The following is a 15,450-nucleotide window of genomic DNA, read 5'->3' on the forward strand; positions in this document are numbered from 1 at the left end:
AGGGAGTAGCAAAATACTCAGGGCACTCGGTGTAACACCTGCCTTCATGGAGAAACAGAGGGTGGGCCAGCGAAGTCTGGCACTTGTCGCAGAGGTCGGGTCCAGAGCAAGAGGTGCAGTTCTCTAGACAGTCCTCACAGCTGCCACTCTCTCTCGAGGGCCATGTGCCTTGGGGACAAGTAGAAACGCAGGACTGAGCCAACAGATAGGCACCTAGAAATGCAGAGAAGAGAGCAGGTAAGAATAGTCATCGTGCGTCTGATCTAAGCACACACACCATGCAGAGAACTGACCTGCACCTCAGCTTTTTAACCTCTCCAAAGACCCAGGTATCTGAAACATGTATTTCAGGCTTGCCAAAATATTTATGAAGAATGCTCAGTCCTCCAAGAGTTAAATCTCTAGAAAGGCGATTGACGACCAGAGGCATCAGCTTGTTTTTCTTAGTTTCCTATGGTATTAGGTGCAGGTCACGAGCGGGCTGCCCTTTGCACAGTTGATCTGTCCTATTGACGCCCTGGTCTATGTCTTCCTGGCCTAAGGCTTGCTGCACACACACAGCTCGGCATCTCTTCTGCCTCCTCAAAGCCTATCTTCTTAGGATATTGGCATAGCAACGTTTCCACCTAACTCTCCACCTCCCTTCCCCCCATTTAAGGTTTTTCCACAGGGCACACACACCCATGGGAGAAAGACAGGGACAGGGAAAGTGAGAAATCACCCCCTGGGGGATGATCATGCCACAATCCCTTCTCTTCCACTCTCCTTTTGCGATTTTGGACACACACACACGTGCGCCCGGCATGATGTTCAAGCCACTGTGTCTGGTACTTGAACTACAGTTGGCCATGTAGGAATCTAGTGCCTTAACCACTATACCACCGCTGTCCTCCTGCCCCCAACTCCCTTTTTAATAAATGGTCTACCTATTTATGACTTTTCTTTCTTTTTTATTGCCAGAGAACACATATACTTGTCAGAGACAGAGGGATAGAAAGAGAAAGCACCCTCCACGTCAGTGGGTCATGGTCTAGCTGCAAACTTCTCTCTTACATTTCTTTTTTTTTCTTTTTTGGAGAGGTTTTTGCTGTAGGGCGCATGTGCTCGCCAGATCTTGGGCACACACGCACACGCGCCTGGCGTGAGTTTTAAACCACTGGGTCCAGGACTTGAACCGTGGTCGACTACACGGGAGTTCAGCAACATAGCCATTACGCTAACTGCTGGTCCCTCTCTTCCATTTCTTTCACCTAAGGATCTTGGGTACACTTGCACATGTACCCAGCACATTTTTCAAGCTGCAGGGGCACAGGATTGAACTGTAGTCAGCCATGTGGGATTCTCTTCCCAATGCACAGGACTCACCACTGTGCTACAGGGCCAGCCCTATCTATTTATGCTTAATAGAAAAAAAAATCAGATATCACTATTAAAGAAACAATTAAAAAATGATCCTCAATCCTAAATATTCCAAGAAAATTCTTTCCTTCTTGGAGCATTAACTTTTATATACATATATATTATTTTACATACATATGTGTCAGTACATTTTATTCATGATAGAATGCATATGTATGTTCTTGAGAGAGAGAGAGAGAGTGGAAAAAGCAACCTTTCACTGGAACATAATCACAATACAATCCTTTTTCCTCCAGTTCTCCATCCTGTCAAGATCCTGGCCAACCTTGGTGTAAAGCTGATCTCACTGGGATTTGAACCCTGGTTGGCCATGTGGGATCTGGCTTCCTCTGCAAAGCACCTACCTACTGTACCACTGGGCCAGCCCACCTTTCACATTTTTATAATCATGGAACATATATTATCGTAAATTCTGCTTTTGTATCACATCCCACTATTAACATTGTACGTTCCAACATGGCCTTCCTAATGATCACTTTATTAGGAACATTTTTTATGTTAACACACCACATGAACAAAATATCCCTCTAATTCAGGGAAATAATGTTATTTATAATTTTGTTAGTGATGGTGAAGCAACTGATAATCGACTGAACTGTACTGTTCCCTGCTCCTCCAACCATTAAATCTGTCATTTGTTAACGAAGAAAGAAATTCATGGGCTTTTAATCCCTACTTGCATTCTCTACCTTAAATTCTCTTGATTCTCATAAAATGTTTGAAAAAGCAATGGGACATTGCTAAAAAGTCAGGTAGCTATAGATTTTAGAGAATTCTATGACCAAGTCTACCAATGACATCATCATGCCTTTTGGCCAAGAAACACTTTTTTCTCTTGTAAAAATACTTTCCTTGAAAGCCAGTGTTTATTAGTGGTCAGTGTTTGGTTCTTATGTGTCTCTCGAGTAGCCACTGGGATGTGAACATCTGATGGGACGAGATCAAGATCCTACAAACCCCCTTACACAAAGATGCCAAGATACATGTGTTACAATGAACTGGTTTGGCCGCCGCCACCTCCTGCCACACTCCACACTAACCTTTTGGACATGAGGTGCACAGAGTTGCAGATCCATTGCAGGTTTTACAAGAAAAATGACAAAGCTCGAATTGCCTCAAAGTGTCTGTATGGGAAAGAAAGAGCAAATAAGATTTCTCCTTTGAATCGGTTCATGGTATCACAGTGTTGGAAGAGATCTCGTGAGTAACTTAGTCTCCTTTCTCGCCCCAGATAGAATCCCTGTGGTTTTTCATAATAGTTAGTTGCTGTTACCCACCCATTGCCACTGTGTAACTTCATTTATTTTTTTTCTTTTACTCCTTCATCAATAACTGATTGTCAAGACTGTTTTTTTTTGTTTTGTTTTCAAATTTCCAGTGACAGGGACTGTGGTATTTTATAGGATAGCTTTAAATATTGGGTTTTTGGGAAAGTCATGCCACATTTTTACATAGAGAAACATGTCATGACTATCCCGATGACCTAATATTAAAAGGATGTTTGAACCAATATATGTTACTTTTTTTCATATGTAAAAAGTATGTAGGAGTAAGTGTTTGTATGTGTTTGTATGTACGTGCTCAGGAATGAGTTTGCAACCATAATCACTTCTCTTCCCAAGATACTTAAGTGACTGCTTCTCTTTACTCCGAGGTGATAGCTGAGAACTCATTGTGCCTCTCCTGGGAGCATGGTGGCCTCTTTTGTCTTTTCTTCTTTGATTTACTTCAAGATTTACTGTCCAATGTTTAGATCTCTGTGTTCTTCAGAGCAGCCATTGTGGCATGCAAACTAAATTGATCTCATCTTACATTTGCCCCAATTCACTAGGAAACATCACAGAAATCGCCTACTACTCATGGGCTTTCTGGTTGGTCAGGTTTTAAGCAGGCCGCCTAATGTGAATCTGCCATTCATCTGGGAGACAAATGCTCTAACGTCTATCATGTCTATGTGTCTCCCTCTCCTTTTTCTTCTAAGAACATTCATGGTAGGCTTTTCTAAGAAGTCACCTCAACAACTCCAGGGGACAATTTCAGACATATAAGACATCCTCATTGTCAACACTCAACCAACATATGAGATCTTGAAAGCTCAGGAATTGCTCAGGAATCAGTATGACTTACCTGGGAAAACTAGAAAAAGAAGTTCTCGCTCTGAATAGGTGATCTGAATGACTGTGACCCTCAGTCATTGTTGGCATGTTACTATTCTCCTCTATTATGCCCTCCCCTTCTCCCGTCCTTTCCTTCCTTTCTTGCTTTCCTTCCTTTCTTCTCTTCCTGAGAGTCAGTACGGTTCAGATGGCTCTCCACTCACACCTGCCTTCAGATCCCAGCTGTGCCACTTCAAGGTAGGATCACCAGGCATAGGGTAATTAAACTCTGAGTCCTACTGTCCATGTCTCTAAAGTGAGAGAAACGATTCCTCCCGTATAGAACTGCTGTGGGGGCCAAATGAGATCCTGTATGTAAAGTGCTTAACACAGTGACTCATAAACGGCAGCTCCCTCTGCTTCCTCTGGTCGCTCCTGACTTCCACTGGCCTGTCTCCTTGCCCAGGCTTGTAGCTCCCACTCCCTTTCCTCTGGTCGCATACCTGGACGGCACCAGGAGGCAGGGCTTGCTCTCTATGCCTGCACTTGTGACTAGAACGCTGCTGAGTCTTGTTTTAGAGGAAACCAGACTCAAATACAGATGAGATAGACAGACAGATAAAGATTTAATGATGGCCGATGCTGCCGGGCTGAGTGGCAGGGTTTTCTTTCCTTGTCTGGAGATAAAAATTTGCCCTGGTTTTCCAGTGTACTAATTAAAGCCAATGATGGACGGATCTACTCTCTCTGGGGAATCTGATAAGAGCTCAATTAGCTTTGTGCCGAGCCACCGTAGCCATGGGGTTGTCACAGAAGTGGCCACATGTCTCAGCGTGACTGAATCTGTCCCTGACGGCCTTTTTTACCTGACAACATCGCTTAACCCAAAAGAGAAGGTAGCAGAAGGACAGCAGCAATTCTGCTGCTAATATCAGTCAAGATGCTTAATGAATGGCTGAGAGCGATTGTTCAAAGAACGATAACAGAAGACTATTTATCAGACAGCGAGCCCCTTGAACATCTTCACTATGGCATGTCTGAGCCACGGGCTCATTTTCTCTTGATGCTATCATTTTTATGATAGGAGGTTTCATTAATTTTCTCATATTTATGTAACGTATAATGTCTATATCTACATAACACACATTTATAATTACAAAAAGCTCACAAGCTGGCAATTTGATATTCTACTGCATATACCTGGTACACATTTTGTAATGTTCCCATGTCTCCACCAGAGGGGACTCTGTCCAAGCAGTTCAGTTTGCAATTAGGTGTGAGCAGCGGACAGAATCGTCTCCAGCCAGATATCATCATAAAAGATTAGCCACTTAATCTTAATAATTAAATTCTGACTCTGATCGTAGTTCTCTTTTTCCCTCCCTCATAAATTCCAGATTGGAGAGGACCTTAAAAAAATCACTTTAACTAAGAAAATGTAATTAATGTCCACCCTTCGGAAATGGCTACTATAGCTAAACCATATAAGGCAAGGGATTCTTTTTTTTTTTTTTTAAATTAAATAAGTACTACTCACATGGTTTAAAATGGAGAAAAGATGTATATTGTACTGTGAAGTCTCTCTCCTAATCCCTTCTTTACTTTAATAGAACCTATACATAGCACTTTACCTATTTATCATCTCATGTATTTAATATTTAATTTTATATATTATTATTTAATTTGACCAGAGAGAGACAGAGAGAAAAAGAGAGGGAAAGTGAAAAAGCAAACCATAAGGTCCAGGACTCGAACCCCATTCAGCCATGTGGGAGTTCAGTGCCTTAACCACCATGTCACCTGCAGGCCCCACCTTACATTTAAAAAAACCCCCAAAACTCAATATATATTAGAGACCGTTCTTTAGGAATACATAAAGAAGCTCTGTATTCTTTTTGATGGCTTGGTAGTATTCCATGAATGGATGAATCACATTTCATTTCTCTAGTCTCCTAGTAGCCAATGTGTTTCTCCAAAACTTTGCTATTTCAAACAATGCTGCAGAGACTAGGAAGGACGAAGATGCTTCTTGGGCCCAGGTAAGGATGTGCAAGCACAGAAGCTTCTGGACAGCCTCTGTGTAGGCGTCAGGAATGTCCTCATACGTTACTGAAATCTCCACTGCAGAGTTTCCTCACTGTTTTTCCCCTTTGGGTGCCCACCGATGTCTATGTTTATGGCCCTCTCTTGTCTTCACTTCTATCCTGTGACTTCTGCACCCCCACCAGCCCCTGGTCTCCCAGCTCCTTGGGTTGCTTTCCACATAGTGGAGCCTCTCTCTCGCTGTGATTGTCTGCTCCCTATTTCCCTGTTACCTCTTTTCATTTGAACCTTCCACCTTCGTCGCTCCTGCAGCACGCTCTTCACCAAAGATGGGTTTGCAGTGGGCACAGCTTCTTTTTTATTAAAAAAAAAAAGTGTTTTATTTTTTTAACACGAAAATAAGAAAGAAGATCAACTTCACTTATACTCCCACCACCAGCAATGTCTGCCGTGTATTTTGACACATAGATTTCCCATCTTTAGAGCAAAAGGGTGCGTATGACGACATCTGTGTAGGGACATGTGACCTGTTACATCTTCCGCGTATGTGACACTGACTCTGTGCATTGCATTTAACATGATAAATTTTAGCAGCCTTTTCATTTGTCATTAAAATTCATTGAAATATCATTTTCAATAGTTTGTATATTTATTTGTATAAACCATAATTAACTTAATATTTTCTCTTTTTTTTTTTTTTTTTTTTGCCTTTTTAGATTGTCTCCCCCCAGTTATTATAAATAAAGCCAATATCAGCATCTTTGTGATTATAAGGGGCCTTCAAAAAGTTCATCGAACATGTGTATTATGAAAAACTATGCATGAATCTCAACATTTTTTTGTACCAAAATAAACTCATACTTTAACCCTATGACTTTCACAAAATTTTGAAGTCTCCTTTTATTTTCTTGGCTAAATCTGGACTCTGCTATGCTATTAGGACACCCACTGGCCATCTCTGCTGCCTTCTTTCTGGGGCTATGCCCCCTGCCCCCCAGGTCTGTATTACTTTCTAGGCCTCTGAAATTGCCTTCTTTCATGAACTGTGAAATGCTTCTTTGGAAGTGAACGAGTGTTTCAAGTGTTAAAACTGGTTGGGCTAAAGACTTAGGGACCAGATGATTCGTCATTGTGTCATATATGCATTGGGAGCTTCATGTGTATCTCCGCACTGACTTCTCAAAATGACTCTGTGTGAGGCAGTTTTATGTTCTCATTTTGATAGATGAGGAAACTGAGGCTCAGAGAAGATGACAAACTTGTTCATTCAATAACAGTAAATAACAGAGCCGGGTTTTGAATTCAGGTAGGCCTAATGCTAAAGTTCATATCCACTAGAGAGATTTCTCAGAGAATATTTTGGGCTTTAAAGTAGTTTGATAAAGGCCAAAGCAATAATGTGCAGGTAAAACAGCTTTTTAGGAAAATTAATAACAGGGCCAGCTCTGTGGCATAGTAATAACGTAATGCTCAATAGAAACAGGATCCCACATGATGACCATGGTTTAAATCCCTGGCCCAGTCAACCTGAACCATGCCTAATAGTGAAGGAAAGCCCAAGATCCAAGGCCATGGAGGCCTGGAGGAAGGGAATTGTATTACCACACCCTGTGGAGAGTGCTCCTCTTTCTCACTTATGCTCTCTCTCTCTCTCTCAACTCCCACAAGGAAAAAAAATGAAGAACAAAAAGCTTGATGTGTAGTGCTTCTAATTTCCGTGGTGTAAATATTCTCACCTTAGCTGACTTCAAGCTATTACTACCTTAACAATCCACTTACAACATTCCTGTGTATGTAACAATCAATGCAAGCTGATACAAGTGACCCCTTTCTATCAGGTGGACCAGACGGTTTAGTAACTTACCTAGTGCCGTGTGTTTTCTGTAGTCTGCATTCTGGTTGGTTAACTAAAAATGACATGTGTCCTTATTTCTAAGTTAAGTGAGGCCGCTGCATACATCTACAAAGTACTTCTATTTTTTTTTTTTTTTTTTGGAGAGGTTTTTGCTATAGGGCGTGTGCACTCACCAGAAAGACAGAGAGAGACAGCGAGACAGAAAGCGAGAAATCACCCCCCAGGAGGGATGGCCACACCGCAATCCCTTTTCCTCCATTCTTCTCTCAGGATCTTGGGCACGCACGCACATGTACCCGGCATGAGTTTAAGCCACCGGGTCCAGGACTTGAACTACGGTTGACTACATGGGAGTTCAGCGACATAGCCATTACGCTAACTGCTGGTCCCTACAAAGTACTTCTAAACAAGTCAGATTTCTATGACATCATTAATGTTTTCTACTTATTTATTCTCATTTATTTATTTCAGTTTTGCCAGAGGGCACCTGTGCTTGCCAGAAAAGGTAGCGGGAGCAGTGAAAAAGAAGCCCCCATGGCGAATGGTCATGCCACAAGCCCTTTTCCATTTCTTCCTGCTTTTGGGATTTTTTTTGCACACACATACATGTGCCAGGTGTGTTTTTCAAGCCACTGGGTCTGGGGTCTTGAACCGTGCAATTGGCCAGCCACCTTATCTGCCACTCCGCAGGCTGGCCCTATTTTAATATTTTTAAATTGCCAGAGGATTTGTGCATTTGCCAGAGAGAAAGGGAGAAGGAGAAAGCACTCCCCAGAGGGGCATGGTCATGTCATAATCCCCTTTCCATTTCTCCCTCCTGCTTGGATCTGGCAGCACGCGTGCACACATGCCCAGTGTGTTTTTCAAGCTGCCAGGTCCAGGATTCGAGTCATACAGTTGGCCATGTGAGACCCAGTGTGCTTAACCACTGGGCTATGGGTCTATCCAAGACATCTTTAAAGTTTTCTAAAGTTCAGACAAGATTAGGTAACGTATCTCCACACTATTGAGGCTGATTTTTTTTTCCACGTGAAAGGCTTTCATTGTTTGTGACTGACCCTGGGATTCTAGTCTTTCCCCAAACATAGGAATTAAGATCAAAAGACAGACTCGTGATAAATTGGTAGGATGTGGTCAAAGATAAAAAGTTCATTCGCCATGTCTGCACTTTGTAGGTTAGGCTCTCATCGGAATATGTAATTAGAGCCGGCTACAACATGGTTTTAATCACTAATGGAAGTCGGTGGGCAGGGAAATGTCAGGAATTATTTCTAGGACTCTCTAGCACTATTGGGGGGGGGTTGGGAGGTCTGGAGGGACACTTAAGAAAATCCAAAGGATTTGATAGTAACAGAGGACACTGTCCATTCCCAGTAACAGCTCAGGAAACCTTCTGCATGTGAATTTTTCTCCCAGTGGTGCTTTGGGTGAGGCTTCAGTCAGTGCTAAAGCCGTCAGGAGCGTGTTTACTATCGCTTTATTTCTGTCCTGTAAGGAACTGGACTAAGTGGTCTTGCTGGCATACCAGGGGCTGGCACAGAGGGTCTGGGGATGATCTGTCCACACGCACAGCGACTTTCGGTGGTTGGAAGAACAGAGCTGAGCACCATCTCTGGAGATGATTTATCCTTGGCTGGAGCATCTGCCAGGCATGATCTGCTATGTGTAGGAATCCCCATCCTTGGACTACTATCCCCGCTGTCTTGGTCGTTGGCAAAGAACGGTGATTCTCTCCTCATTGTCCTCTCATCCTGACTCGCCATGAAAGCGGTTCGCGGAACTCTGACTGCATTTTATGTCTGTGGTATTTTCCCAGAACAGGCTGATATAGGCTCAGAGGGTGGACTGTCGTCTTCAGAGACAAATAGACAAATACAACTTCCACTGGGGAGCACTGTGGGTGAAGGAATGGCCTGAAGTTTGTGTCATCTTACCTTTCTCACTGGAATCTGAATTTTTTTTTTTAAATAAAAAATAACCACAACAAACAAACAAACAAACAAATAAGGACTAGAAGGTGGTGCGGAGGTTAAAGTGCTGGGTCCACATGGCTGACTCCAACGGCTTGAAAATCACACTGGGTGTGTGTGCATGGCCAAGATCCCAAGAGAACGGAGGAGAAGGGATTTGTGGCCATCCCTCCTGGGGGGGTGGTTTTTCTTTCTCTGTCTCTGGTGAGTACACACACCACACAGCAAAGAAACCACCACCACAATGATAAAAATAAACAAAAAACCTTGCTGGCACCACCTAGGCAGCTACATTCCCTCATAAACACTCGGTCATTTGTCTGGGCTTCCTCTAAATTGACCCAGGATGACTGCAATCTGCTCTCCACCACCCTAAAGGTGTGGCTAATTAGTGTGTGTTCTCTGGAAACTTCTATTCTCTTATTGCACTCCCGACCTTGTTTTTTAAGGAAAGGAAGTCAGGAGAAAGATGTAGCCATGGACTCAAATCCTCCCAGGACTTTATGGAATGCATTTCCCATTTACTATCCATTTCAGTGCTTAAATTGTGCAGGAGAAGCCGTGCCGCGGCCTTACCTTGCTCAGTGAATGAATGTTTTTTTCTCTTGTTAATGGTCTGCATGTCTTATTTCATAGATCACAGGAATGGAAAAGTGCAGCTATGTCATTGACCTTATTGCTTTCGTCCAGCCATGGAAAACATTCTCGTGTGTTTTCCAAATCTCCTGTTAGTGTGAACCCCCCAAACAGACGAATTCCTTTTTCTCTTCAAAAACATTACGTTGTGATAGTAGAAATTTGGAGGGGTGGGTGTGGTGCTTCAACAAAAGGGAGCAATGGCAGCTTGACTTCTGCTTGCAAAATGCGTAGTTCAGTTGAAGGGACGCGTAATCATCGGGGGAATCAAGTCTGCTCTGACTCTGGGCTCCCTGGACCTTTTCATCATCTGGACACCAGATAAAATACAGATGTTCCCAGCTAGAAACCCAGCACCGGGCCATGCTCTTGGCTCGCACTGCCTCTGAAATGCCTGACTGCCAGACAAACTCATTTTCAGCATTTTGATTCAGCAATAATTCACGGAAGATACCCTGATCTGGATTGGATCATTTTCTTCCTCGCGGTGTCTCTGAAACAGGCCCAGTGTTCGCTGTGGCCTTTGGCTGCTGAGTTTGTGATGGTCTCGGAGTGCCCTTTAAGTCACATGTGCAAGACCGTCCTAGTCGACAGCAGTTGGGTTGGCCACAGCCTTCCTCTCAAACCCAGCGACACACTCTTCTCCTGCCCCAGATCTAGCACTCCTGCAAGCCCCACGAGATTTGTCCTGTGCAGACCATGGTGCAGTGGCTGTTTCCTAAGCGCTGATATGACCCTTTTAACAAATCCTTGCCTCAAAATCACATGGAGAGCATTTCATTATTTTTGTGAATGTCCTGTGTAGAAGATAAGGCAGACTTTTTCCAGAAGGAAGAGGATTTTTGCTTTTGAACCAGCGTAGGCATGGAGAGGTCATAGAAAGTTTGTAATTACTTTGTAAGGAAACCTATCACCGAGGCTCAAGAGTGAAGAGGCCAATTCTAGAGACCAGGGAGGAATGAATACCTGTAGATTTTTACTGTTACATTCAAAGCACCCACACTTCTCTGTCCCCCTTTTTCCATCTGCAACTGGAAAGGGCAACTGTTAAAAGGCAAATCTGAATGATGGCTGGGTCTAATAATTCTTCCAAAAAGATCATTTGTTTCAGCGTTAAGTTTCAGTACATTAAAACAGTTCTTTCTTGTCTAACAATAAAAGCCAACGCTATGGGTATATTTTTTAATATAATAAAAGAAAATTCCTGTGATAGAAGTCATTCTGGCAGTTTTGAGAAAATAGTGAGCCATTTTCCCAAACAGATCCCTTTACCTGCCCCTGGCCTACTTCACCCAGCTAGAAACTCAAGTAGCCAGACTAATCAGACTTGACCTTTGGGCTCCCCCTGCTGGCCAAATGCCAGCCACAGCTTCCTTCTCTGCCCGCAGCAGAGAAGCCCTGGGAATGGCCCAAATTTGATACTCCAAATTCTTGTTTCTCTGCCCAGCCTTTCTTTCTTAGATAACTCTAAAATAAGGATCAAAGAGGGAGGGAAGCAGAGTAGGTGGTTGGACCCCTGCGATCTCTCCTTGGGAGGCACATACCATTCCAGAAGCTGCTTTCCACCTGGGGCTGGGCAGGACGTCCACACATCCCGTGCAGCAGCTGCAGTCCTGCTGGGCAGCTGCTACAGTCGTCGTGGCCAAGGCCAGTGCAGGTCTCGCAGGCTGGGTGGCAGGGCTCACATTCTCCCGTTCCTCGATCGCCGTAGAAGCCAGGGCCACATTTCCTCACACAGCTGCCACCTGCATCCGATCACAGGGAGGAAGTGTGGAGCTTAGATTGCTGCACTATCAAGGCTAAGCTCCACAGAGCCCTGGGGGCCACGTGGTGGTGCAGTGATAATGCAACTAGGCCCACATGGGAAGGTCCCAGGTTCAGGTCTCAGGGTTTCCTATTCTTTTCACATGCTAGGAACTTGCATCTCTGTCCATGATCTGAGGTGTCTGGGATGGGCTGTGGGTACTAAGACCCTGTTGGAAGTGCCTGTCTTCCTCTGTCTCTCTTGCTGCAAAAATACAGAAACTTTGGGGGGAAAAACAAACAAACAAACAAACAAACAAACAAAAAACCAGAGGCTGCAGGGAGCCTTAGGGACATTTTTGGTTTGTGTTTGTTTTTAAAGAAACAAAGATGGGGGACCAGCAGTTGGCGTAATGGCTATGTTGCTGGACTCCCACGTAGTTGACTGTGGTTCAAGTGCCGGACCCAGTGGCTTAAACTCACGCCGGGTGCGAGTGTGTGCGTGCCCAAGATTCTGAGAGGAAAATGGAGGAGAAGGGATTGTGGCGTGGCCATCTCCCCGAGGGGTGATTTCTCGCTTTCTGTCTCTCTGTCTCTCTTTCTCTCTCTGTCTTTCTGGCAAGTGCATATGCCCTATAGCAAAAACCTCTCCAAAAACAAAAACAAAAACAAAACAAGATGGCTCTAGCTTATTTCAACCAAGAACTGCATTTTAAATAAATCCAACACTTTAAGTCCTCTTTCAGTTGAAAATTTAAATTGCCTATCAGGTTTAAGGGTGAAGAATGTTGAATAAAGAAAGTTATCTCCTTGAGTCCTTAAAAAACTACAAATAAAATAAATCTGTGTGGAGAACAATCGAAGATTATGGTGGGCTGTCCACCTGACCAGAGCACTGGGCTATCAGTTCTTCAATAGAAGATTTACAGTGTATTTCTCTTCTAACTGTAAACGTATTTCCATCAAAGTGAATGAGTTGACTTAAACTTAAGACAAAGATCTTGTTCGGCTCTTACGATACACCAAAATACAACACATGGATTAAGCCTCAAGAAAAGGGTCATGGTTCTGACTAATCAGGTGACTTCATTCCAAAATGTTTATCCTCAGATCCCCTCCCCCACAGCCTCTTTCTCTTTTTTACCCAATTCACTCTTGTTTCCATCACTTGGAGTTGGTTGAGAACTATTAGTGAACTATGAGCAATTCTTCAGTGATAAAAGCAGAAGGAAGTAGTCCTGGCTAATGTTTATTTCCAAACCAAATTAAAATTTCTTTTTGGACCAGTGGCTCCAGTACACAAAGAATCTGAAATCAATGATCCGAGAGTTTGTTTGGAGGTTCTAGCCCGGAAGTGCAGCTACTTGAATACCCTTGAAGGAAGAACGAAGAATGGCCCTCTTTAATGGGAGCGGTTGTTCTTGACCGAACGCATAACTATGGGAGGGACACATATGGAGCCGTGAGGGAGGAAGGGGACACCCGCCTAGCCAGCCAGATCAGCCAAATCGACCCCGGAGATCAGTGGGGTGTCAGATCTCACAGCCGGATGGCCCTCACATCCGAAAATGATCATCTGAGTTGTGGCTATTGCCTTGACTGGATGGAGCTCTAGAACCTCACTCTCTCTTTGCATTTTCTAGCTTACCCCAAAGGAAGAAGCCCTCTTCACACCAATAGCACTCATTCTGGTCACAGCTGCCACAATTAGTGGCACATGGTTTGCATTCCAATTCTTCACTGTAGGTCTTCTCTGGACAGGTTTCATAACAATGGTGTGCAAACCTAGGGTAAGAAGATGAAGTTTCTCCATGAGAAATGTTTGTGTATCTCTCTTAACCACAATCCCTTAATCTCCTTATAGACGTCTATGCATCGTTTTTAATCATCATCGTTTAATTGCCTTACATATGTCTATGCATCATTTTTCTTTTTTTTGGAGAAGATTTCGCTATAGGGCATGTGCCTCGCCAGACAGAGAGAGACAGAAAGCGAGAATTCACCCCCCAGGGGGGATAGCCACGCCGCAATCCCTTCTCCTCCATTCTCCTCTTGGGATCTTGGGCATGCACGCACACGCGCCCGGCGTGAGTTTTAAGCCACCGAGTCCGGGACGCGAAGCGCAGTCGACTACGTGGGAGTCCAGCGACATAGCCATTACGCTAACTGCTGGTCCCTCTATGCATCATTTTTTAACAGGAGTGGATATTTGGATTTCAAGGAATAAACTTCTTCTTGGTCTGTTGTACCCTTCCAAACCAAGTCATTAACCACCTCCTTCTGGATCTCTGAAGACTGACACAGAGCAGCTAGGAAGGGGCTGGGTACTGATATTTATTCATGAAGTTCTGTGTCGAGTATTAGTTCATGTAAATCTCTGCACAAATCCTATAGGGTAGATATCATCTCTCTTTAATTTCTAGATAAGGAAATTGAAGTTCAAGGTTAAGGCTCAAAACTACATGGCTAGTTAACAGTGGGACTAGGAGTTTAACCAAAGTTTGTGTGAACAGATAGTTTGGTTTGTCACCAGGCAGCTGGTGCTTACAAAGCTTGAAACAGGTCGGTGTGGAGTTCAAGCAGCTTACCAAAGGGCCTATAGGCAGATTATTAACAATTGCAGCGCAGCGTTCATTGGTATATATATTTACTCATATTATCTATTATCCTCATCATCCAGTGAATTGTTATAATTCAGACTCCACTGAATTGTAGGTTTATTTGAAGGGGAAGTGGAATAAAGCTGACATTGCCATTTGATAAATTTCAAAAGCTCAACAAGATAACAGATATTGAACTTTATGTAAACCATATAAAACTATGTCTTAAACCTTTGCATTTCCCTAACAACTTCTACTGCACAGCATTGCATTAGGTGTATTCAGAGTTACTAAATGGTTATAAATGTGGAAGAATATTTTCTATTTTACCCTTAGTAATATTGGGGCATGTTCTAGCAATGCATTAGTTTCTCAAAGAGTTTTAGGAAACCTATTTATTACTGAGTCGTGGAGAGCTGGACAGGCTGGCAGGGCCAGCTCCAGAATTTAACAGAGGATGCTCTGAGGTGACAGGAAGTAGCTGCAGGTGAGGGGATGTGTTCCAATGTCAAAATGAAGCAGAAAACATTCAAAATAAGCATTTTTAAAAAATGAACAAGGTAATCAGGGTGGAGTTAGGCTGGAGGAAGAAAGAAAATTTCTCACCCACTTTCTACATGAACACTAATTTTAAAAAAATTGCCAGAGGGTGTATGAGCTTGCCAGAGAGAAACAGAGACAGAGACAGAGAGAGGGAGAAAGCACCTCACAATGGGATATTGTCAGATGGTGATTAATCCCTTTTCCTCCAATTTTCTGTCCTGTCAGGATTTTGTCATGTATGCACGTGAGTTTTCAAGTCACTGGGGATGAGATTCAAACCAGGCTGTCAGCCAGTTAGATCCAGGTCCCTTAAGCACTAAGCCCCAGGGCCAGCCCAATGGCCATTATTTATTTGTGTCTAAGCTTCCCTTCCTCATTTCCTCAAGGAACATATGATTTATCCTTGGCTGGAGCATCTGCCAGGCCTGATCTGCTATGTGTAGGAATCCCCATCCTTGGACTACTATCCCCGCTGTCTTGGTCGTTGGCAAAGAACGGTGATTCTCTCCTCATTGTCCTCTCATCCTGACTCGCCATGCTAGGGA

The 15,450-nt window shown here is 43.5% G+C and overlaps 1 protein-coding gene across 1 annotated transcript in view; it reads right to left on the bottom strand.

Moving 5' to 3' along the window:
- PCSK5 (proprotein convertase subtilisin/kexin type 5) overlaps nucleotides 1-15,450 on the bottom strand; it is a 537,419-nt gene that overhangs the window by 33,017 nt on the left and 488,952 nt on the right. Inside the window, exons 28-30 of the mRNA XM_014586632.2 lie at nucleotides 5,831-5,911; nucleotides 2,460-2,543; nucleotides 18-213 (exon numbers count right to left, since the gene is read on the bottom strand). Coding sequence (XP_014442118.1) covers nucleotides 18-213; nucleotides 2,460-2,543; nucleotides 5,831-5,911 — 361 coding nt within the window. The remainder of the gene's footprint in view (nucleotides 1-17; nucleotides 214-2,459; nucleotides 2,544-5,830; nucleotides 5,912-15,450) is intronic.

The sequence above is a fragment of the Tupaia chinensis genome, unplaced genomic scaffold (genome assembly GCF_000334495.1).
Source record: "Tupaia chinensis unplaced genomic scaffold, TupChi_1.0 Scaffold000147_1, whole genome shotgun sequence".
Taxonomy (NCBI): domain Eukaryota; kingdom Metazoa; phylum Chordata; class Mammalia; order Scandentia; family Tupaiidae; genus Tupaia; species Tupaia belangeri.